The sequence below is a fragment of the Mesoplodon bidens genome, assembly GCF_964165515.1.
Source record: "Mesoplodon bidens genome assembly, chromosome: 11".
In the NCBI taxonomy this organism is placed as follows: Eukaryota; Metazoa; Chordata; class Mammalia; order Artiodactyla; family Ziphiidae; genus Mesoplodon; species Mesoplodon bidens.
Genome location: NC_138167.1, coordinates 58,102,994 through 58,126,227, shown reverse-complemented (window position 1 = coordinate 58,126,227; position 23,234 = coordinate 58,102,994). Strand labels below are relative to the sequence as shown.

The 23,234-nt window shown below is 59.4% G+C and overlaps 2 protein-coding genes across 11 annotated transcripts; one reads left to right on the top strand and one right to left on the bottom strand.

Moving 5' to 3' along the window:
* Positions 1-3,469: 3,469 nt before the first annotated feature.
* ALG12 (ALG12 alpha-1,6-mannosyltransferase) lies at positions 3,470-12,013 on the bottom strand. Of its 6 annotated transcripts, none has more exons than XM_081247825.1 (10): positions 11,944-12,013; positions 9,235-9,582; positions 9,030-9,162; positions 7,240-7,413; positions 6,453-6,647; positions 5,883-5,986; positions 5,095-5,318; positions 4,425-4,594; positions 4,261-4,336; positions 3,471-4,184 (listed from the first exon to the last, which is right to left on the bottom strand). In XM_081247825.1, the coding sequence occupies exons 2-10, from the start codon at positions 9,400-9,402 to the stop codon at positions 3,953-3,955; spliced, it is 1,476 nt and encodes a 491-aa protein (XP_081103951.1). In that variant the 5' UTR covers positions 9,403-9,582; positions 11,944-12,013; the 3' UTR covers positions 3,471-3,952. The 6 variants fall into 6 exon arrangements, with proteins under 6 accessions (XP_081103956.1, XP_081103951.1, XP_081103954.1 ...); XM_081247828.1 differs by having other exon boundaries at positions 9,235-9,575; positions 11,944-11,998; XM_081247827.1 differs by lacking the exon at positions 11,944-12,013 and adding an exon at positions 11,681-11,897.
* A 317-nt stretch (positions 12,014-12,330) lies between these two features.
* Positions 12,331-20,579, top strand: CRELD2 (cysteine rich with EGF like domains 2). Of its 5 annotated transcripts, none has more exons than XR_014017124.1 (10): positions 12,331-12,589; positions 12,868-12,950; positions 13,511-13,621; positions 13,930-14,021; positions 14,656-14,832; positions 16,206-16,301; positions 17,265-17,392; positions 18,364-18,459; positions 18,881-19,027; positions 20,288-20,579. XR_014017124.1 is itself a non-coding variant. In XM_081250018.1 (10 exons), exons 1-10 carry the CDS (start codon positions 12,467-12,469, stop codon positions 20,335-20,337), a joined length of 1,059 nt encoding a protein of 352 aa, XP_081106144.1. In that variant the 5' UTR covers positions 12,331-12,466; the 3' UTR covers positions 20,338-20,578. The 5 variants fall into 5 exon arrangements, 3 of the variants coding, with proteins under 3 accessions (XP_081106144.1, XP_081106146.1, XP_081106145.1); XM_081250018.1 differs by having other exon boundaries at positions 17,265-17,348; positions 20,288-20,578; XR_014017125.1 differs by lacking the exons at positions 18,364-18,459; positions 18,881-19,027; positions 20,288-20,579 and adding exons at positions 17,605-17,756; positions 17,856-18,210 and having other exon boundaries at positions 17,265-17,514.
* The last annotated feature ends 2,655 nt before the right edge of the window (positions 20,580-23,234 follow it).

The window sequence follows — 23,234 nt, the reverse complement described above, 5'->3', positions numbered from 1 at the left end:
TGCATGACTTCACAGGATTTACGACAGACTCAATCAAGGAAATCATGGGGGACTTCCCTGGTGGCGCAGTGGTTAAGAATCCACCTGCCAGTGAAGGGGACACGGGTTCGAGCCCTGTTCCGGGAAGATCCCACAGGCCGCGGAGCAACTAAGCCCGTGCGCCACAACTACTGAGCCTGCGCTGTAGAGCCCGCAAGCCACAACTACTGAAGCCCACACACCTAGAGCCCATGTTCCGCAACAAGAAGCCGCTGCAATGAGAAGCCCATGCACCGCAACTAGAGAAACCCCACGCACAGGAACAAAGACCCAACACAGCCAAAAATAAATAAATAAAAATAAATCAAGGAAATCATGAAAGAGATTGTGGGTTTGGCAAATAAAGTGGGCGGGGGGGTGAATGGTTCTGAGATATGGGTCTTCAAGAAATTCAAGGGCTGGGACTTCCCTGGTGGTCCAGTGGTTAGGACTCCGAGCTTCCACTACAAGGGGCCTGGGTTCGATCCCTGGTTGGGGAGCTAAGATTCCACAAGCCACGTGGCGCAGTCTAAAAAAAAAAAAAAATTCAAGGGCTACTAGTCAGCACACTGGAGGAGCCCACAGAAGACGACCTGATGGAGGTAGATGAGGGCTCCTGAGCCAGAGGCAGACGATGAGACAGGCGCAGAAGCAGCAGCGCCAGGAAACAAACTGACATCAGACAGCCCGGCAGAATGGTTCCAATGAGTCAAGACAACTTTTGACTTGTTCTGCAATATGGATCCTTATGATACGGGTACTGAAGCTGAAGCTAAAGCAAACGGTGGAAGGATTGGTAGTATATAGAAACACTTTTGAGAAATGAGAAAGCAAAAAAGTCGGGCAGAGATGTATTTCTGCCCAGTTCACCGAGTGCACCGGCCTCCCCTGCTTCCACCCCCACACCTCTGCCGCCTGAGACAGCAAGACCTACCCCTCCGCTTCCTCCTCCTTAGTCTCAGCGTGAGGACAAGGGGGATGAAGACCTTTGTGACGACCCACCTCCACCTAACGAACAGTAAACAATCATCATGCTGCGGTTAAGAGACCTCTCTGTTGTTTGTCTTGATGTGAAAATCTAACAGCTGTACAGCGTGTAAAAGACTTATATTGAAGTGGACAGTCCATCCTCACATAGGCATAAGCTGAGTGATACTAAGTATAAAATTAACCATGTGGTTTTGTTTTATAACTTTGCTTTCAAAGAATTAGGTACAGTCTCCCTCCCTCCCTGACTCGTAATTGGAGAAACTGTGTAAGTCTATCATTATAGGTTCTTTTTTTTTAATGTAACCATGTTCCCAATACTGTATTATGAATATGACTGCAATACTATATGCCATAAAAATTTTATGACGATCCACCCATTAGTGTATAGGCTGGGCTACCTGGAAGTGATCGTATAGATCACACTAGGCAACCATAAAGCAATCATGTTGCTGCTGCTTCATTATCAGTGCACATATCATTGTACCTGTAAACAAATGTGAATTTCTTTTTCACATCATCTTTTCATTACTGACGTCTAGTATTAGTTATATGTGTAACATCTACAGCCTTTCGTATCGTCTAAGACAATAATGATGTAGGTACTATTCATCTTGGAAACATGACGAAAACTCATAATGTTGATAAATGCAGTACAGTACTACAAATATTTTCATGATTTTTTCTTTTTTTTTTTTTTTTGGCCCACCGCACAGGTTGCAGGATCTTAGTTACCTGGACAGGGATCAAACCCAGGCCCCCAGCAGTGGAAGCACAGAGTCCTAACCACTGGACCGCCAGGGAATTCCCTATGATTTTTTTAAGTTTTTTTACTGAATTTGTTACAATATTGCTTGTTTTATGTTTTTGGTTTTTTGGCTGCGAGGCATGCGGGATCTCAGCTCCCCAACCAGGGATCAAACCCACACCCCCTGCACTGGAAGGCAAAGTCTTAACCACTGGACCACCAGGGAAGTTCCCCTATGATTTTCTTAATTAACATTTTCTTTTCTGTAGCTTACATAATTGAAAGAATACAGTATCTGACATGTAACATACAAGATATGTGTCATGGGCTTCCCTGGTGGAGCAGTGGTTGAGAGTCCACCTGCCGATGCAGGGGACACGGGTTTGTGCCCCGGTCCGGGAGGATCCCACATGCCGCAGAGCGGCTGGGTCCATGAGCCATGGATGCTGAGCCTGCGCGTCCGGAGCCTGTGCTCCGCAACGGGAGAGGCCACAGGAGTGAGAGGCCTGCGTACCGCAAAAAAAAAAAAAAAAAAGATATGTGTCATCCAGCGTTCATGTTATGGGTAAATCTTCCACTCAACAGGAGCTATTAGTAATTAAGCCTGGGGGGGGTCAAAGGTTATATGCGGATTTCCGACTGCATGGGGGTCGGTGTCCCTTGACACGGGTCAAACGTACGTTGATGTTGTCGGGGTCAGGATTCTCACTGCGGGGACAGGACATGCAGACGTGGAATGAGGGAGGCAAACAGACGCCCACAGAGATAGGGTGGAACTGGAGGTGTCAGCATGGCGCTGTGACCTCTCACACCTGTGCACGTGCATAAGCATGTGCCCACGTGCAGGCACGCCTGTCCTCCCTCTCTCCAAAGGGCCTAGAAACACGGGCATCCTGATAGCAATGAGCAACTGTGCACCCAGATATCGGTCTCTGAAACCAGCCGCTGCCAGAGGGAGCCCGGCCTCCCAACAGCCGGCTCCAGGGTGGAGACAAGAGAGGCCTGAGGAGCCTGGGTGGGACCCCTGTGCCAGGAAGCAGGGAAGTGCTCGAAACCTTAACGACAGGCACGCAGCCGGGACAGCACAGCTTGACAGGCCCCCCGGGTGAATCTGCAGTTTGAATACCAAGGCAACTAACAGGGCGGCTCACGGCCCATCGAGATCCGGCAGCAGTCCACACGTGCAGGCTGATGACCGGGGGCCACGTCTGAACACTGAGAACTGCCGATGACAGATACGCTACAAACGCTCATGAGAAACAGGCAACGGGGGAAGGTGGGAGCCTGCTGAGCGGCGGGCGGCCGCAGCAGGAATCACCAGTGGGCGCTGTGTCGGGGAGGTTTGGGGAGGGGCCCGCACAGACTGCTTGTCAGCTTCGGTGGAAAGAACAGTAACTAAAGTTCAGGAAGCGCCACCTCCTTCCAAGGCACCGAGGCACTTGGGCCGGAGGCCAGGTGCAGGCAACTCCCTCTGGAATGGCTCAGGAAAGACTGCCTGTCTCTACGCACACGTGTGTAGCATGTGCGTGCATGTGCACAGTGTGTGTGCACGTGGGCAAAGCACACTCAGTTCCCTGCATCGTCTTCAGTGCCTGGTGAAGTCAGACACGTGTCAGGAACTCAGTAAACACTGTTCAGCAAAGGGGGAAAGTGCCCACATCACTTAAACAAAACCCAGGTGGAAGCAGTCTCTGGAAGCATCACCTGAGATCAACAATAAGAAGACATTTACAATTTGATTCTCACTCTTTTTGAACGCGTTTATCTCCTAAAGCCTCATCTGAAATGGAAACGGCTGCCTGTGACCACAAAGGAGGCCCCGCCCCGAGGGCTGGGTGCTGGTGGGGACAAGTCCAGCACGTGCTGAGTTTCTGTGGTGACGCTGCCCCAAGGGGACAACCTTTCAGGGGCCGAGAGGCCACAGCCCGCTGCCCAAAAGCAGCTCCGCAAGCAAGATCCACATGCTGCTGCCGTGAGCAGCACTCGGTCTGGACAGTAAACAGCATCCCACCCACCGTCACCCTGGCAGGGGTGCCAGGCCCCTCGTTCTCACAAGCAGTGGGCAGCATGGACGTGGATGCCCCGGCTGTGGCTGTGGACGCGCCCCCGTGAGGGCACACCCGTGGTCCTCTGCGCGTTTCCCGTCTCGGCCCGTCTGTCGGAATACCAATGTCCTGGAGGGCCTCTGGCTCCTCCTCCTCAGGAAGGCCCGAGAAGTCTCTCCAGAAGCACCAGCTTGGTCTGCAGGTTCATGTCAAAGGGGGGCAGCCTGCTCAGGTTCAGGCTCAGCCCGGTTGTGCCTGGGACGCTGGCCAGCACCCGGTGCGTGTCCCGGTAGGGGGCCAGCTGCCCGGGGGCAGCCTCCACGAGGAGGTGCGTGTAGGCCAGCATGTGCTCGGAGCCAGGCTGCACATCCTCTCTCTTCTCGTACCTGCAAACGAGAGCAAGGCTGTGCACCGTGGGGTCTGTGGCGGCCCCGGGAGCCCGTGCACGAGACGAGGACGTACCTCCAGGCACTGTTGACTTCCAAAAACCGGGACACACCTGTCTGGGCAGCGGCCACATCGATGTGCACAACGACATCTGTGGAAACCGCGTCTGCTCGGTTAGCGCTGCGAATCCGGCACCTCTGGCCAGAGCCGCAGCCGGTAGTGGAGGGCCAAGCGCCTACCTGTGCGGGAGGGCACCAGTTCATGCAGCCTCTGCATCGCCACGCCGCCAGGGTAGTTGAAGTGGGACACGTACAAGCCTGTGGCCGAGTATGTGGCGTTCACCACGAGGTGTCCTATCACGAGGAAGGACCCCACTTTATACAGCCAGGACTTCTTGTAATTGTTGAGCCTGTAAAAGAACAGCGCACCTCGTGGAAAGGCAACGGCAGCAGCAGAGCAGAAAGCATCGTTAGGGGCCGAAACCCGCCACCCGCTGTCGCTGAGCGAGAGTCATCTCCAAGCAGGAAGACACGACACTGTCTCTCTGAAATTCCACCCAGATGCCAATTTAAAACTTATATTACAATTTCAAGCATCCCATGTCATTACTTGGGTCAGAGCGCAGCCTCCGGGCCAAACACCATGCTGCCTGCGTGTAGGTGAAGCGGACGGGATAAGGCCGCTGTCACAATGCGCAGGCAGGACCGCGAAGCCCACGGAGCGAGGCACTCACCATCTGTCCTTTACAGGCCAGTTGCAGGCCCTGTAGACTCGGGCTGGACCCTTGACCAAAGCCTGGCCAGCCGCCCAGTTAAACGCGTTGGTTTACCCTAAGCATCTTCCCCTTTGTGAACCAGTAAACCGCCCCCAGGGGAGCCCAGGCAGCAGCGTCTCGGTGGTGGCACTCACACACGGGCGCAGCCCCTGGCGGCCACGACATTGAGCAGGGGGAAGGCATAGATGATGAATCGCAGCTCCTTGTGCGGGAGAAGCGAGTACAGAGCCACGAAGCCCAGCGCCGGCACGAGCAGCGCCAGGGCCCTTCTGTCCACGGCGCCCAGGGGCACAAAGAGCAGGCTGCAGCCCAGGCCGCGAGGCAGGGCCGAGTAGAAGTACCAGAGCAGCGGTGAGGTCTGCGGCAGGAGGGTTAAGGAGGCCACGCGCCAGCCACAGCCGCCTGTCCTCGGGCCAAGCTCAGGCGGGAGCCAGGAGCGTGCGGGAGACACAGCCCTGACGGCGCCCCTGCCGGCAACACCCGGGACCCCCGCACCTCGGGCCACGGCGTGACCGCTTCACACGCGGACAGAGGCTGGGACTCGGGTGTTGGTGCCAGAGCCAGGCCGCGGATGGCGAGGGGGCTGCGCAGAGTTCTTTAACTTTTCCCTCCATTTTTCACTGTAAAAACAGATTGTCCCAGGGTGATGGGCACACTTGGGGCTCAGTATTCTATCTGCGTGTGTTTAACCCCAGGATAAAATGTGGAAAGAAAGCAGACTATCACGAGGACAAAGGAGACGCCTCGGCTACAGACACCGGGTGGCGGCCACTGGACCAGGGGAGGCCCAGACTGCGGGGAAGAAGGCGCCAGTGCTGGCGCTGCAGCAGCCGCCATGCTCCATCATGTGCGGACACAAGAGGAGAGTGGCACATCGCGCAGCCCTGCCCCGTGGGCCACTGTGCAGACACCGGAAGGATACGCCCCAGTTGGAACTTTTGTTCAGGACGGTGTTGTACCAGAGCACCTTTCCTTCTGGCCACACGAGGGAGCGCCAAAAATAGGAGTCCACGGCCACCGTCAGTCCTAAGAAAAGAAGACCTCAGGAAGGAACACGGCCGCCTGGGAAGCTTGGATCTCGACGCGGCTGGCTGAACGGCAGCCGCGGAGTCCTGGTCACAGGTAGATGTTCCTGAGACGCAGCCCCGTCAGCACAGAAACCAGGAGCCACCAGCAGCTTCACGTAAAGGAGCTGAGGCGTCGGGACCTACCCCCAAACGAGCCTCTTCACGCAGGTCCCTCATGGCCGCCCAGCCTGGCTGAGACACATGAGGAGAAGAGCCCCTGGTGGAGGCCCCGGGCAGCAGAGGGTGGGGGACCCTTGGGCAGAACAGCCAGGGACCTGCACCGAGACGTTTTAACACCACTGAAGGTGAAGGTAATTTCATTTAACGAAAAACAAAAATAAGAAAACCTCCCGAGTTTCGTCTCCATAGAACAAGACAAAGAAAGCACAGGCTCCAGACAGCATGGCCACGGTGACCTGACTCACCTAAGCAGAGGACCCCAGCCGGCACGGCGCAGCGCAGGGCCCGGGCCACCGAGACCTTCCGCAGGCAGAGCGGCAGCAGCAGCGCCAGGCCCAGGAGCAGGCTCAGCTCAGCTCTGAAGACCAGGACGGCGAAGGCCGAGAGCTGGATGAAGCGCGTCCACCTCTGCTGCAGCCAGGCTGCGAGGGCTGGCAGGACTGCAAGGCACAGGCCAAGAGGCAGGCCACTTACTCCTTCCTCAGGAAAGCCACACGGAACCCTCCAGAAGCCAGCCAGCACCTCTCAGAACCAGACCCGCCAACACGGGCCTGAGGCTGCACCGTGACAACCCCCATTGCCCAGCCCGCGTCCTGCGCTGTGACATAGCCCGAGCCACTTCCGCAGGCCAGACGGCCCCAGATGCCGGCGTCCACGTGGCTTCCCGCCTCCTCCGCAGCCTCGCGCTCGCACGTCCAGCGCCAACCTCGGCCGCCTCCTCCTCTCTCCTGCCGGCTGCCTCTCCCGCCCGGTCCCGCCAAGGTCCCTGCTCCCCGCACTCGGCCTCCCGAGGCTCCAGGAGCGTCCCCACCGGCCCTGCACGTGGCTTGCTCTCCGCCCAGCTCTGCGGACCAGCTCCAGCTCCGGTCCTGCTCAAGAGAAGCTGAGCCCTGGAAGCCGGGCCTCAGTCCAGCACCGAGGACACGGCCCTGCTCCCCTCGCAGGGTTTCTGAGACGCCTGGTGGGGAGCGGCTTTCGACGGGCAGACACCTCAGAGGGACCCCCGGGCAGGCCGGCCGGGTGGCTACTTACCCACGGGCAGGGCCAGCACGTTGGGGAGCGTCCGCGTGCAGTAGAACATCAGGTGGAACTGCGAGGCCGTCACGCAGCAGAACAGGGCGGCCACCGTGGCCCCGAACTGCCGCCTCACTTCTTTTTGTAGAGTCCAGAGTCCAAAGATCACGCCGAGTCCCAGGACGGCCCTGACTGAACAGAGAGGGCGCCGTGTGTGCGACAGCGGCGGGGCAGGGCCCTTAGTGACCACGGGGTCTCGAAAGGGCCCTGAGGGAGGGGAGCTGCCTTCGGTACTAAAAACGGGCTGGGTGTACACAGCAGAAGAGTGCTCAGCCACAGCGGAGGAAACTGCGCCACTGCGGCAACGTGGAGGAACCTAGAGGCGATCGAACTAAGCAAAGTCAGTCAGACAGAGAAGGACAAATATCATATGGTATCACTTATGTGTGGAATCTAAAATGTGGCACAAATGCATCTACATACAAAACAGAAGCAGACTCACAGAGACAGAGAATAAACTTATGGCTACCAAAGAGGAAGGAGGAGAGGGATAAATTAGGAGTTTGGGATCAACAGATACACACTACTGGATATAAAATAGATAATCAAGAGAGATACACTGTATAACATACGGAACTATATTCAGTATCTTATAATAACCTATAATGAAAAGAATCTGAAAAATATATATATAACTGAATCACTTTGCTGTACATGATACAATGCCATATTGTAAACCAACTACACTTCAATTAAAAAAAAATAGACACATAAAATGAATGAAACTAAAATACATTAATTTAAAGTGACAGTAGGGCTTCCCTGGTGGCGCAGTGGCTGAGAGTCCGCCTGCCAATGCAGGGGACACGGGTTCGTGCCCCGGTCCGGGAGGATCCCACATGGCACGGAGCAGCTGGGCCCGTGAGCCATGGCTGCTGAGCCTGCGCGTCTGGAGCCTGTGCTCCGCAACGGGAGGGGCCACAACAGTGAGAGGCCCGCGCACCGCAAAATAAATAAATAAATAAAGTGACAGTATATTTTTCACTGAAACTAGCATCAGGTGAATTTGTTCATTTTGAGTTTCACTCGCTATTAGCTGAATTCTTTTGAGTGTGGCGGGGCCACATTTTGTGTCCTGTCACATCGTTTATTAAACATTTTTGAAACTGTCAAAAAAATGGGCTGGCCGTGGAAGACGGACAGCCTAGACCCTGGCCCCCCCGATCCTGAAGCTGCACTGTGTCTGGTGGCCCCGAGGCAGGGGCCTGCAGCACTCAGCCGCTGGGCAGGGCAGGAGCATCAGGACGACAGCCTGGCACTGACCCCAGTGGCCCCGCCACCTGGCCGGTGCCTCCAGGGCCACGTTTACCAAGGACCTGATGCTCAGACGTGGCCCCCAACTCTCCCGTCCAAGGCTTCCTGGCCCCCGCTATGTGACCACAACAGCCTAGAGCGAGGGTGGATTTCCGTTTCCTCATCTGCCCTTTCAAGAAGCAGAACTGCTTCTTCCCCAGGAATGTGCAATTGGTAAAGCTCTCCATACAGGCCGGACCAACCGGCCGTGAGATGTGTTTGACTCAGCTGGGAAACGTGCTGCCTCTGCCCGGGGGACGGGGCTCGGCCCCCACTGCAGTCACGAGGGCACAGCCCAGCGAGGCTGACGCTGTCCCCGCTCTGAGTCCCTCTGCCGAGTGGCCGAGATTCCAACAGGTGGACCCTCCTGCACGTGGGACCCTCAACCTGGGTGACTGAGACCCTCTGACAACACTGCAGTTCTCCACCCCATCCCCGTTTGAAGACCCCCTTACCTACTAGCTGAGAATAGAACTTAGACGTTTCCAGGAGTGAAAGGACGTAAACGGCGGGGCTGGAGAGTGCTGCGATCACCAGCGGCCCGAGGAACGTCCTGGGGACCACGCCAGGGAACTCGAGATGGTCAAACTGCAGGGAGAAGGGCAGGTCAGCAGAGCCCCAGGAAGTGGGGGTCAATGCACGGCTTGGGCGGGAACTCACCTTCTCCACGTCCAGCCGGTGGTAGAGCAGGTCGTGCACGGCCTGCAGGTTGAAGCTCTCCTCCACTTTGGTGTAGGGGCAGGCAACCAGGTGGACGGTGGCTACCGCCACCAGCAGCCCCAGGAGCCGGCGCTGCTTGCCCAGGCCCGACGGCCTCTTCCCGGCCATTCTGCACGTCAGCCTCACGGACCTTCATCCACCGTCGGCACCGCCACTCGAATCGTTTTGAGAGAATGGAGACGCAGGTCCCCTAGCTTCAAAACTCACGCTCGAGTTAACACCTGGGAAATGTGTTTGAAGGGTACCAAACACAAAGGGAATCCTTTGAACTGCTGCAGTTTCTGTAATCTGAAAACACATCAAAATAGAACGTTGAAAGAAAAATCATGCTAGAGAAGCTTTCGTACTCTAACCAGTCTTCTTACGCTTTAAGCTGTGTGAATACTTTTCCAGGAAGAAAGACGTGAGTTGCAGAACCCGAGTTTAGTCCACTGTGCAGCCGGGCCCTGGGCCAGCCCAACGCTGGAGGGCAGCAGGACGACCCCTGTGCTCGAGAAGCTGAAATCTGGCCGGAGAGTTAGGAACAAACTGGGCTCGGCCCGCACGGTACTGGCCAAGGGAGATGGGCCGGGAAGCTGTGAAGTAGGAGGGCGGGAGGGGTGCGCCTGGAGAACTGCAGAGGGACAGCCACGAGAGGACAGGAGGTGAGGTGCAGGGCTCGGGGCGCCAGCGAAGCCCTGCACCCCAAGGATGGTGAGACAGAGCCGCGGACACCCCCCCGCTGTGTTCTAAACTTCACCCCCCGAGCCTCCTAGAGCCCTGGGGAGCACCACGCTGGTCGTGAGCACAAACACGTGGATGGCAGAAAGCAAGAGTGTGTTCCTGGGGGGTGGGAATGCAGACAGATGTGCCTGCAATGGACCACCCAAACACCAACAGGACTTTGGGGGGTACCCCATGGCACGAAGCTTCCTGAGAAAACCACGGAAGTGTCTGGGGCAGTTCCTACTCATGGAAGACCTCCATCTTTCAATCTGGCGAGGGAAGGAAGACGGCAAACTCTTCCTGTTTCTGGCTTGTCTGAAAACAGGTTTGCTTTTATTTGATCAAAACCAGAAGGGCAAGAAGTGAAAGGAGAGAACCATGGTGCTTACTGTTTGTTAAAACTACTTTTTGGTTCGAGGGAGAGGTATGAAGTCTGTACTCTCCTAGGATAGCAAGTGGGGAATCAACAACTGAGGGGGAACAGGAATCCTGTTTGATATGGTGGTGGTGGTGAGGTGAGGGAAGTAAGGGTGTCAAAGGGCTCTAATAATTAAGAATTACCAAAATAACATGCAGTTCCCGGGGAAGTAACCGAACTTTTCCCTTACCAAATGTAAGGGCGGGCTTTTTTTTGTCCCCCGCTGCCCACTGTAACCTCAGCAAGGATGGACTCTGGTCATCACAGGGGGCATCTGTCTCCCCTGCTGGGCTCACAGCCTGAGGGCAGGGCTGATTCACTGCTGTATCAGCACAGCCTGGCGCATAGCAGGTGCTCAACAAACTACTTGAAGAAGAAATTCATAAAAACTAAGCGTGGATCTCATCACACCAGTTTACATTTTCATTAAAGAAACGTTAACGCTTTAATTTCCAGTGAAGCCGAAGAGACCACGGAACGTTCATATACTACTCTCTGTTCCTCTTACTGTTCGAGGGGGAAAAGAGTCTAAAGAACTAGGAAGCATCTCTAAGGCCAGGCGGTTGGAGCAGCTGCGCAGGCGCTCCGTGGCAGGAACCTCGCTCGGGCTCACAGCTGTCCCAGGCCAGTCCCTGCACACCCCACTCCACACCTCTGCCCAGAGGAGGTTCCCCTGTGGAAAGATCTAGACTCTCTTATTTCACGAGCTGTGGGGTGAAAAGGTACCTGCCAAACTCCGCTCCGGGCCCCAGGAGCTTCTCACCCAGATAAGAGTGTGCTCTGTGCTGATAACCAAGGGCAGAAACCAACTGGCAAAGCAGCTTATTTTGGAAGGCGCTACCGGCACCCTGCATGCCCACCCGGGACCACGAGGAGACAAATAGGACATAAGCAAGTACAGAAACCATGGTCAACCCGCCCACCGGGCCCGAGACGGTGAGCAGACGCACCTGCACTGGTCCACACCTGCTTGCAGCTGTTCGGGTGGTTAATCTGAGGTACCCACAGGCTAAAACAGGCCACGACTTTAAAACATGTCGTTTATAGGATGGTGACCCCTCAGATTAGGTGCAAAGGCCTTCTTGTCCCCGTCTATTCGGATTCTAAGGTCTCTACTGAAACTGGTCAAGTCAGATGTTCACGTTATTAATCCCTGGCTGGAAACAAAAGGAAACAAGTACAAATTCGGCCAGAGAAAACTCTTATCATTTGTACTGCTTCCTTCTGGCAGTTCTGTCCTACCAGAAACCACGTAATGCCCACCTTCGTTCTTCCTAACTTAAACCACGGGTTCCAGTGCCAATTGCCTCGGGCACGTGGGGATATGCAGATGTCTGGAACCCCAGAAACACACTCATCAGGCCCCAGGCGCGGAGCCCCAACCCTAGGTGAGGAGACTGCCCCCAGGTGAGGAGCCCAGCGGTCGTCCCGCGTGGACACGCACGGTGAGGCCCAAGGAGCACCGCGACAGCGCCGGCCCGGGGTCCCCGCAGCCCGTCCCGAGAGCCCCAGCCGCGCGCGCTGACCTCGCCAGCCCACGGCGCGGTCCCTCGAAGCGGGTCCGCCTGGGTTGCCCTCAGCCGGAAGTCGGGCGGCGGAAACCGAGAATAGAGGCGACGCCCTTGCCCGAACCTAACATGGCCACTAAACCCCGGCTGCCGTCGCGGCGGGCGCCCTCTCTGCCCGGAGTAAAGATGGCCTCCGCGGGCGGTGCAGGCGAGAGGCCGGCGCGAGGGGCGGGCTCGGATCTCCACGCCCACTGTGTCCAACCCTCCCGGCTGGACGCTGACCCGGGGCCTTCCTATTGGTCGCCTCTCGTGGCGAGCCTGGATTGGGCCACATGGGGACGGGGCGAGCCCAGCCGACCAATAGCGATGCGAGGACTGGCGCGGGGCGGGGCCCCGGCCGGCGCCGTCAAGTAGCCCCGGGAACGGTCGCCGCTTCGGAGCCGGTGGGCGGCCGGAGGCCGGAGCGCTCGGCCGGTTCCCCCTGGACCTCGGCCAGTACCCGTGCGGCCGCGTTCCGCAGCGCTATCCACGTCGGCCCGCCATGCGCCCGCCGGCCCTGGCCGTGCTGGGGCTGCTGCTTCTGATGCTGCTGTCGCCCGGCGAGGCCACCAAGAAGCCGACGCCCTGCAAGCGATGCCGGGAGCTGGTAGACAAGTTCAACCAGGTGGGCCGATCACCCCGCGGGGACACGAGGCCAGGGGTCTGGCCGGGGTCGCCCCGCCATGGACCAGGGTCACCCCACCATGGACTAGGGTTGTCCCGCCGTCTACTGGGGTTACCCCCTCCGTGAACTGTGGTCACCACACCAGGGACCCAGGGTTGCCCCACCAAGGACGGGGTCATCCCACCATGGATCTGGGGTCATTCCACCATAGACCGGTCACCTCACCATGGACGGGGTGAGGCAGCAGTGCTGAGCCCTGTGCGGCCGTCTCCCCGCAGGGAATGGTGGACACAGCAAAGAAGAACTTTGGGGGTGGAAACACGGCTTGGGAGGAAAAGACGCTGTCCAAGTATGAATTCAGGTGGGCGCCCTGCTGTTACTGGCCCAGCGCCTGCCTTTGGTGCCTGACGTGTTCCTGGAAGTGTTGACGGACACAGAGCGGCGTTGACAGACACAGAGCGTCTCTTGGGGCTTGTCACCTGTCCTTGCCTGGGGCTGGTGCACTGGCTCTTGGCTGGCCTTTTGGCTTGCACACTTGTCCCATTCGCCCTCCACTCGGCAGACACGGTGGTTTCTTAAAAACATAGGTGGAGTAAATCCCTCCTGCCCTCCCCACCACCGAGCTCCGGCCTCCTCCGGCCCCATTGCAGGGCTTCCCCTGGCACACCCCACACCCAAAGTCCCACCGTGAGGACGGACAGGCCTCCCTGACCAGCCCCACCCTCCACGGTTAGTTCTCTGCCTGGCACTGACTACCCCCGGCCCCAGTTGGGTGTTTGCTGAGGGCCTTTTTTCACTGAAGTGCCACTGTAGTCGTGGCTTGGCAGCAGGTGGGGCCTCGGGACATCCCTGGGGAATGGACGCTGACCACTGAGGTGCCCCTTGCCCCGGCCTCGCCGTGCTGACGGCCTTGTGTTTCAGCGAGGTCCGCCTGCTGGAGATCATGGAGGGCCTGTGTGGAACCAGCGACTTCGAGTGCAACCAGCTGCTGGAGGAGCACGAGGGGCTCCTGGAAACCTGGTGGCTGCGGCTGTGAGTGCCTGCGTCCCTGGGGACCAGTGCCAGCGACTCCTGGCTTTTGAAGTGATGTCAGGTTTAACAAGCTACAAAAATCGTAGGGGTTTCCACACACCTGTTTTCTTCCGTACCCGTGTTCCCATCCTTTATCACCAAAGTGTGACCATCCAGACGAGGGTGTCAGCTGCAAGAGTCTTTTGGCACCCAGACTCTCGTCTCCCAGATCCCACGATACTCAGAAGCACGTTACATGTTCAACTGTGTTTTTGTCTTGAGGAAATCTGCCGCGTGAGATTTATTGAACACTTTTAAAAAATCCTCAGGAAGAAGAAGTATCCTGACTTATTTGAATGGTTTTGTGTGAAAACACTGAAAGTTTGTTGTGCTCCGGGAACTTACGGGCCAGACTGCCTGGGTAAGTTTTCTGCGGGGACTCGTGAGCGTCCTGTGTGGTTCCGGTTAACCCTGTCGTGATTCCCGGCTGGGCAGGAGCTCGGGTGGGAACGTGGGCCCTGTGCAGCCTCCTCCCAGCTGCAGGGATCTTCGCCCCTGGGTATCTGGTCCCAAGTATGCTCCTAATTCAGGGCTCCACAGACCCCCTGGTCGCCCACCTGGGTGTTGCCCTCTGGGTGTGGGGAGGTGGCCCATAAGCAGCGAAGCCCATGTGAGAGGCCGGGGCCAGGGGCGTCCAGCCTCCGGGGTTGAAGAGACTGAGTGAAGCCATGGCTGCCGCCTAGGTGTCACCAAAATGTTCATGTGGATCAACTGGGCAAAGGGCACGATCCTGGCGCTCAGGCCCCACTCTGGCCGAGGCTGCCCCTGCCTGTCCCGCTGGTGTGGCGTCACAGCGCGGGTCCTCACTGTCCCATCCTTGGCCCCGTTTCCTGGGTGAGGCAAGCCGACACCTCCTCCAGACACCTCGCCAGTGTGGGGCTCCTATGTTCCCAGACAGAAGGGGTGAAGCAGGGCTGGGGTTTCAGCGAGACGCAGAGAGCTGTTTTTAGGAATGTGTCACGGGGTGCGCTCTGAGCGGGCTCGGGTCCCCGCAGCGTGCCAGGGTGGGTCCGAGCGGCCCTGCAGTGGGAACGGCCACTGCAGCGGAGACGGCAGCAGACAGGGCGACGGGTCATGCCAGTGCCACCTGGGGTACCGGGGACCGCTGTGCGCCGACTGCATGGACGGCTACTTCAACTCACTGAGGAACGAGACGCACAGCATCTGCTCAGGTACCCGGAGCTGCCTGTGTAGACGGGAGGGGGACCCGGTGACCGCTGACCCAGGCTTCTGGGAGCTGAGGGGGAAGGCGTGGGCCCTTGTACGATGTAAGAAGGGACATGACAGGACCAGCAGCCGGGGATGGTCTCGCTTCCTGTCCCCAAACAAGCCCCAAGAAGGAAGTGTGAGTTGCTTACCCCTGATGTCCTTCTGGAGAAGGGCTCGGAGGGTGGACAGTGTGGCACGTCCAGCTCCGTGACATCCGCGCTGGTCCCGGGGCCCCGGACCTGCACCTGGAGTGTCTGGCCCGAGCTTGCTCTCCCCGCGGCTGTCCCAGCAGGAGGCTCGGGTGTCCTTGGGCGCAACTCGGGGATCAGAGGCTGGTGTCCCCGCTGTCATTCAGGCTTAGGGTCTCGGAATGAGCAGAGGCAGGGCCGAGTCTGGCCATGTCAGGGCACCAGCAGGGTGGGGAGGTGGCCCAGGTGAGAACCAGGACAGCGGAGGCCACGCAGTGTGACCTCCTGGCCCCAGGTCCCCGTGTAGAGGACACGCCGTCTTGGTCACCCTGGTGTCGGGTAACGTGGGCTCTCCCACCTGGGTCTTCAAAGGTGCCCTGGCTGTTGTTCTGGGCACCCCCGTGAGTTCTGAGATGGGCCCGTGGGGTTGCACGGATGGAGCCTTCCCAGCTGTGATGGGCACGCTTCTCCCTTCTGGTTGGGGAGGCCCATGCCCTGCTCATGAGCCTGCGTCAGCCCAGGATGGCGTCCTCTGACGGGGTGTAGATGTGTAAATCCAGGGAGGAAGCCACGAGTGGCACCTTGTCTCGATGTGTTTTCTCGTTGGTTGTCACTGATGTACAGGAAGACCTTTTGGGCGTCAGCAGTTGTGTTGAATTCTCCCGTCAGGGCTGGCGGTGAGGCTGCGCTCCCTAGGGCATCCCCGTGGAGAATGTGCTGGGTGCCTGGGAGGCCAGCCCCTCCGATTCCTACCCCCAGGCCTTTCCCGGGCCCAGAACGTCCACGCGTGTTGGCGGGCGGCATGCACACACCCAGCTGGGTGTGGGCTCCAGCATTTGGGAGGCTACCTCTGCCAGGTTACGAGCAATTCCTCTGGAGTCCTCGTTTGCTAAGAATTTTATCACCCCTGGGCGTGGAAATCCCCGTGTGTTCTCTTCTCTCGTTAAGTCCAGGGATGCTGTGAATCACACGAGCAGGTTTCTCTGTTGTTGAACGTATCTTGCTCCTCTGGGATTTTTTGCTGGTTTGCGGTTTTTGTTTTCACCCTATGAATGTCAGCTCCTAATTTCCAAAACGCCCTTTGCATCGAGTTCACTCCTGAGACGGGATCCCCACGTACTGACGGCCGTCCCACCTCTGCCTTCCAGCCTGTGACGAGTCCTGCAAGACGTGCACGGGCCCTACCAACAGAGACTGCGGCCAGTGCGAAGTGGGCTGGGCGCGGGAGGACGACACCTGCGTAGGTGAGGCTGGCGGGCTGCCCTCCCCAACCCCTTCCCCCCACTCTCTCGTGGTGTCTGCGCAGCCCCCAGCTACCCTCAGGACACCCCACTCCTGCTCTCTGCCCCCTTCTGACTCGTGGGGAAGGAGCCTCTGACGTTCCAGGCTGTATTTTAACGGGTCACAGCGTGGAGGCTGGGCTTGCCCACGTGCGATCTTGCCTGTGGGCTGGTTGCTGCACATGAACCCTCTGTGGCCTGGACTCTGGGCTGGGAAGGTGGCCCCTGTCTCCCGTCCTTGCCATCAGGTGGCCCCGGTGGTCCTGTTGGCTCAGGGCCCGGGAGGGAAGCCTGGGACTTAGGCCCAATCGTGTGTCCTCGGGCCCTGGTTTCATAACAGAGACACATGTGGGGTGGGGGGCTCTGGCCGGCAAGTGCTCACTGCAGGGCGTGGGCAGCCTCTGACTGTGGTGGACTCTGCATGGCCCCTCAGTCTGGAGGCCCTAGCCGTGGCGTGTGGCTCTCCCTGTCCACCGTGCCCGGCCAGCTGGGGCCCCGCCTGTTCCCGGGGTGTCTTCTCCTCGAGCTGCAGCCCGTGAATGCTGCCCTACAGCCCGGCCGCCAGCACCTCGGCCCTGCCCGAGTCCGCGCAGGCCCCGGTGCTGGCGAGGGCAGCGGGGCGGGGGGTGGGTGGCCGCCGGGCTGCCGTCCTCCCGCCAGGGCCTCGGTTTTGGTCTCATCCTCCCAGCTGCTCAGCCGCAGGCAAGTCGGGGGCCTCACGTCCCAAATTGAGTGGGGAGGGTGGTGCCCCCCCAGCCCCACCTTGGAGCTTCACCGAGGCCCCGGGGAAGCACTCCCGGGTCAGCCGCTGGTCCCACCTGCACATGGAGGCCCCCGAGGATGACTGACTGTGTGTCTCCCCACGGCGGCCCCTCTGGCCAGTGGTCAGGGCGCGGCTGCCGCCCACAGCTGTGCCGTCCTCTCCAGATGTGGACGAATGCACGGCAGAGCCGCCCCCCTGCGAGGAGCAGCAGTACTGCGAGAACGTCAGCGGCTCCTTCGCATGCCAGGGTGAGCGCCTCCGGCCTGCGGCTCCACCCGCCTCGTCCCCCCAGGTGTTTGTGGTTTGTCGGCACGACCCCTGTACACTCTGCCTGCTTAAAACATTTAAGACAGCAACACAAGTGATAGATGTTTCCTGAAGAAGAATCAGAAAATTCAGATAAGTTGAAAAAAGGTGACAACCATCCACTCCCTGGGGAGGGGCCCCTGGCAAGCCTGTCGATCTGAGCGGCGCCTTGTTACCTGTTTGTTTTTCATTCAACAGTATCGTGACCGCCCTTGCACGTCACATTTCTGTACACCGTGTTAATTTTTTTGGAGCATGCTGTTATTTCATAGTTTTCTTCAACAATCTGTATCATTGAATATTTGTCATACACGGTTTCCCACAGTTACAAACTTTGAAGACCCCTGTAGGTAAAGCTTTTCACATTCTTCATTATTTTCTTTGGATGAGTTTCCAAGTTGGTCAGTTCAAGGGAATGTGGATTTTAGGGCCACCCTCCCCCCCGAAAGGTTGAAAGGTGGTGCCGATTTCTCGCCTTCCCCCCGCCCGTGCCCCATCACCGTGTCCGTGGCCATACCGTCCTGTCCCCATGTTTGTGGACACACAGCTTCAATGAGACGCCCCCAAAGCATCACAGGTTCTCTGCTGTCGTTGGCACCAAGCTCCTAGCTGGTGAGTCAGCAGTGTCACAGCTGGAGGCGGGTTTTGTCTGAGAAAAGATGCTGTCCCCCACCCTTCACGTGACAGAGGTCATGGAGGGGCCCCGTCAGTGCTGCTTCCGCAGCCCAGCCTGCACCGAGGTCCCTTAGCGACACGGTGCCAATGGTCAGTCGGTCAATCACAGCAAGTCCACACTTCGCCTCAAGCACATGCTGTCTGCTCCCCGCCACCCCCAGGATGGGGACACTGGGCTCTCCCGGCCGCAGAGCCTCCGCCATCTCGTGTGTGGTTTCCGGTCACGCTTTGCCCACAGGACAGGGCTCTCATGTCGTCATCTCCCTCCCCTCTTGTTTCCAGAATGTGATTCTACCTGCGTGGGCTGCACGGGGAAGGGTCCTGGACAGTGTAAAGAGTGCCTCCCTGGCTACTCGAAAGAGAGCGGCCAGTGCACAGGTCAGCGGGCACATCTGTGTTCAACTCGGGGGCGGGAACCTTCCCAGAGGCCATGCGTGCTGGTGGGGACGGGACCCTGGGCTGCAGACTCTGATTCTCACGCGCCCATGGGGGTGGGGGCCGAGTGAGGGCCTGCGGGCTCCGGCTGGACGTCCACCTCGATAGTCAAGCCCGGCTGGAACCCGGCTGGAGAACCACCAGGCTCCCGCCCTCACGTTTGCCTGGACCGTCTCTTCTTCCCGCCCCTGACGGCCTGGCTCTGGGGCTCCTGTTAAATCTTCCCCTGTCTCCTTTCTCTAATGGGATGGTTCCATCTCTGCGCTTTCTGTGTGTGAGTGAATCATGACGTGCGAATCCCTTGATCCCCGACGTGCATGTTTGCGGAACGAAGTCACCTAGTCAGGGGAATGTTTTAATTTAGACATTGACGAGTGCTCGCTGGCGGAAAAGCCCTGTCTGAGGAGGAACGAAAACTGCTACAACACGCCCGGGAGCTTCGTCTGCGTGTGCCCCGAGGGCTTTGAGGAGGCCGAGGACGTCTGTGTGCAGACGGGGCCGGCGGGGTCCGGTGAGTGACCACTCGTCCCACGGCCACCCTCTGCCCTCTGCCTTCGGCTGCGGGGCCTGGGTGCGCTGCCACCTGTCCCCAAGTTAAGAAATTTACACAAAAAGTGGCCCTGGGATGATGGGAGCTGGGGTTCCTGGAAGACAAGTGCATAAAGGCATAAAGTCCTGTATGGGGATGAAGCCCCGGGAGGCTCCCTCTTCTATGGAGGGAGGGAGACGCAAAGGAAAGTCAGCAGACGGGCCGCCAGCCAAGCAGCCCCCGGGTCCGGCCGAGACAGACGTGCAGGGAGGCAATAGGAGGGGCAGACGGCTCCACGGGGGCTCCTGGGAGCCGTGACAAAGCGCCACAGACCCGGCGGCTTCAACCCCAGAGGCACATTGTCTCCCAGTCCTGGGGGCTGGATGTCTGAGATCAAGGTGTCGGCAGGGCTGCCTCCCCCTGAAGCCTGTCAGGGAGCATCCTTCCTGCCTCTCCTGGCTCTGGTGGCTGTCACTCTTGGCGTTCCTGGGCTGGCAGCTGCGTCCCTCCAGCCTCTGCCTCTGTTTGTCACATGGCCTTCTCCCTGGAGCCTGTGTCCGAAGTTCCCTCTACTTGTAGGGACGCCAGCCATTGGGTCAGGGCCCACCCCAGTGAGCTGCTCTTAACCTGCTCACCTGCAGGGACCCTATTTCCAAGTAGGGTCACGTTCACAGGCACCGGGGATCAGGATGCCAGCCTGTCTTTTGGGGGGGGACACAGTTCTTCCCACAGTCATCTCATACAAGTTCTAGAACAACACGGAGAACGTGAAAGAAGCCACGTTAAAAAAGACAATGGCTGAGAGTTTTCCCAAAGCAGTAAGACTTGGCTCAGGCTCCAGAAGCTCCCTGGGTCCTGGCAGGATAAAGAGAAGCTAATCCTAATGTAGACGGCCTGTAGGAACCGAGGGGCCTGACGGTCAACGAGGGCCGCAGAGGGGCCGCAGCCACGCACCCTATGTCCCCACACGTCACGCAGGCTGTTGTCTCGTCCCAGCTGGTTCTGGGGGCACCTCACTGGCTCCCGTCTCTCCCATAGTGGTGTGGCGGCTCTGGGGTGCTGTCGGGACACCCCAGCCGTGGGGTGCTTGGGGCTGCTGCATCCAGAGGGAGCCTGGCGCCACCCCACGGCCATGGGCAGCCTGTCCACGCGTTACCACAGCCCCAGCGCCAGCCTTGTGGCCGCGTCCTCAGGACCTTTCGTGCTAGGATTTTACGGACCGATCTGTTTGTTTTCTGACAGAAGTCACAGAAGCAAGCCCAACACAGCCGCTGTCCCATGAAGATTTATGATGTGCATCCACGTCAGAAGTCACACCCGCCCTTTAAATTATTCAGACTGTCGTCCTGGATGTGGCCCTTCATGTCACACCGTTGCTCCAGGGGAAGCTGCTTTCATTGAAATGGCTGATGCTTATTTGACCCTTAAAGCTGCATTTACTGGTTGTTCTTAAACAGATTTGTATATTTTGATACAGTTCTTTATAATAAAATTGGCCACTGAAGGTAGTTGGGCAGACAACAGGTGTGCGTTTGTCTCGTTGGAAGCGTGTGGACCTTTAGAACGGAGTTTGCCCCGTCCTGCTGGAGCCCCCAGGCCTGTGGGGGTTTTCGAGGCAGCACAGCCGGGCTGTCCCCAAGGGGCTCCCACCCCCACCCCAGGCTTGCAAGCACCATCAGAACCTTAACTGGGTGAGTTTCAGGGCCCCACCTGTGGGCCACCAGAGTGAGTGTCGCCAGAGACCCTGGGGGCTAAGCTGGAGAAAATGTCAGTTGTGAACCCCAGGGCCAGGTTGTCACGTGGGAAGAAGGCTGCATGGACCCCCCGAAGCCCAGCCCAGCCCATTCCCACCAGTCCGTGTGGCAGTCAGACCACGGCTTCTGCTCCAGCCCCCCAGGGCTGCCCCCCAGTGAATGCCCCGTGTCCACCCCCCCCCACTCCCCTCGCTCACGCTCCACCAGCCCCTCTGGCCTCCTGTCCCCCCCACCAGGCCTCACGCCATCCCTGTAAACGTCTCCCACTGTCCTGGCACCAGTGACCATCCACCTGTCCCCTTGCTGCACCTGTGCTCTCCGAGCCCAAGCTGGGCCCTCTCACCTGGGCACTGGGATAGGGCACCTGCAGGTGGGACTCTGCCCCAGGGGTCCCTGCTGGGAAGGGGTGACCACAGCACCCAAGGGCCGCAGGCGCTGGCCACACCCCAGCGCACCTCAGGCTCTCCCTGGTCTCTCGTCTGCCATGGGGGAGGTGGAGCTTCCAGTCCCAGGCCTGGGGGGGGCCCGAATCCCTAGAGGGGGCGTGGAGTCCAGTGGGCTCAGCAAGGCCAATGAGCAGCACAGGTTGGGGGCTGCTGTTGTCTGGCCCAGGCCTGGGGGAGTCCACACTGGGGGATGGCCAGTCATGAAGCTGACACACAGTCCTCTTGGAGACGGACACGGCGGTGCAGGCCGAGGGGCAGGGCACATGGGAGGGCGCGGCCACCAGCAGGGGTGATGGGGGTGATGGCTGCGTGTGGAGGGCAGCGAGGGGCCAGGCGGAGGTGAGGGGACGGGGGTCCCTGGGGAGCCTGCAGTTTGGGGGCTTCCAGGAAGCCGTGTGGGCTGGGGCCCTGCGGATGGATGTCGGGTGGGTGTGGCCGGGTGCCGGTGGAGGTGCTGACCGGTGGGTGGACGAGGAGAGGGAGGCCTCTGGCCTGGGGTACCTCGGGGAGGTGCGGCTAGAAGGCTCCCAGAAGAGGGAGAGAGGGGAAGCCTTCCCTGTCAGCTGGGGGGCTGGGGGGCGGGGGCAGCTCCAGGCCAGGGCGGGTGGTCCCTGCCCAGCTCAGGTCCTGCACGCGGGGCCCAGGCTCAGGTGCCAAAGCCATCCCGCGGGTGGGGCCTTGTGACTGCACTGGGGAACTGACCCCATCTCCAGCTGAAACCGGGTGGCCCCCATCCTCACTGCAGGCCCTGAGACCGAGCTCACGGTCCCTGGGTGGCACTGTCTCCCCACACACGGTGGGGTCACCTGGGTGGCTGCCCTCCCCCCACCGTAGCTCTGTGGGTGCCATTGCCCCCTCCTCCCTACAAGTGGCATCAGTAGGTGTCCTGAGGGGGCCAGTCACTTGGCAGTGGGGAGGGGGTGGGCCCCGCTGCTTTGGACACTCGAAAGCTGGACCCCGGCCTGAGCCCTGCAGCTGGCTCCCCCGCGACCACTACACTGGCCCATGGAGCCCGAGGGGTCCCCTACCCGGCCCCTACGCTGCCTTCCTGCTGGTAGACCACCTCCACTATTGGGCGCTATTGGCACTATATGGGCACTACTGGCCCTGGGTGGCCTGGAGAGGGATGAGGCCACTGGGCACCTCTGTGCCGACAGCAGCTGTGGCCACAGCCCAGGGGGGTCCCTTGGCCCTCACGTCGTTCTGCTCTGGGACCCCCACTCAGGCCCCCCCACCCTGCTCCTGCCTCACTAGGGCAGCACAAGTCAGGCTGACCTGGATCCTTGAAAGCACCGTGCACGGTCCCACCCCAGGGCCTTTGCACTGCTGTCCCTCCTGCTGGGAACATGTGGGAGGCCCCTGCTCCTACTGCTCCCTCCCTCCAGGGGGGTCTCTGCTCAGCTGTCACCCTCAGAGGTCGGCCCTAGCCCCTTGCCCACGTTGCACCCCTCTGTGAGCCCCCACCGCTCCCCAGGGCCGTGTCTGCACCCAGCAGGGATCCTGGCCCCCTCTGAGCCAGAGGTCTGGAGTCAATGGTGGAACACCCCCAGTCTCAGCTTTCTGGGGCCAGAGGGGCAGGTAGCCAGCAGGTGGCGCTGTGGGACCACCCCGGGTCCCTCGGTCTGGACGGCCCGGGGGTGGGGTGCTAGCCCTGGGCCAGGAGGTCCTGGGAGTAGAAGGAAGCGGGGCTGGGGCGGGGCTGGGACAGAACCGGAAAGTCACACTGGGGCCTCAGAGGCCCCCCCGCCCCGGGAGCCCGGACCCCTGGCCGCTGGAGTGACCCGGTTCCAGCAAGGGCCGCGCCTCTGCTCCCTCATCCCACTTTGGGTGCTGCCCCGGGACGGGAAGGGATGGGGCTGCTGGGGCAGTGAGTCACAGCACCCTCCACGGTCCCACACTGCAGGGACCCCTCCGCACACCTCCTCAGGGTCACAGCGCGCAATGCCATCCTCCAAGCCGGACAGCCTGCCGTCCTGCCAGTCAGGGTCA

Coding starts and splice junctions, on each gene's coding strand:
- ALG12 (XM_081247825.1), bottom strand. CDS start 9,402: ATGGCCGGGAAGAGGCCGTCGGGCCTGGGCAAGCAGCGCCGGCTCCTG. Junction 6,648..7,239: donor CGTGCTGGCCCTGCCCGTGG/GTAAGTAGCCAC, acceptor TGTGCCTTGCAG/TCCTGCCAGCCCTCGCAGCC. Junction 4,185..4,260: donor GAAGTCAACAGTGCCTGGAG/GTACGTCCTCGT, acceptor TCTCGTTTGCAG/GTACGAGAAGAGAGAGGATG.
- CRELD2 (XM_081250018.1), top strand. CDS start 12,467: ATGCGCCCGCCGGCCCTGGCCGTGCTGGGGCTGCTGCTTCTGATGCTG. Junction 14,022..14,655: donor TTACGGGCCAGACTGCCTGG/GTAAGTTTTCTG, acceptor GGGTCCCCGCAG/CGTGCCAGGGTGGGTCCGAG. Junction 18,460..18,880: donor AGAGAGCGGCCAGTGCACAG/GTCAGCGGGCAC, acceptor GTTTTAATTTAG/ACATTGACGAGTGCTCGCTG.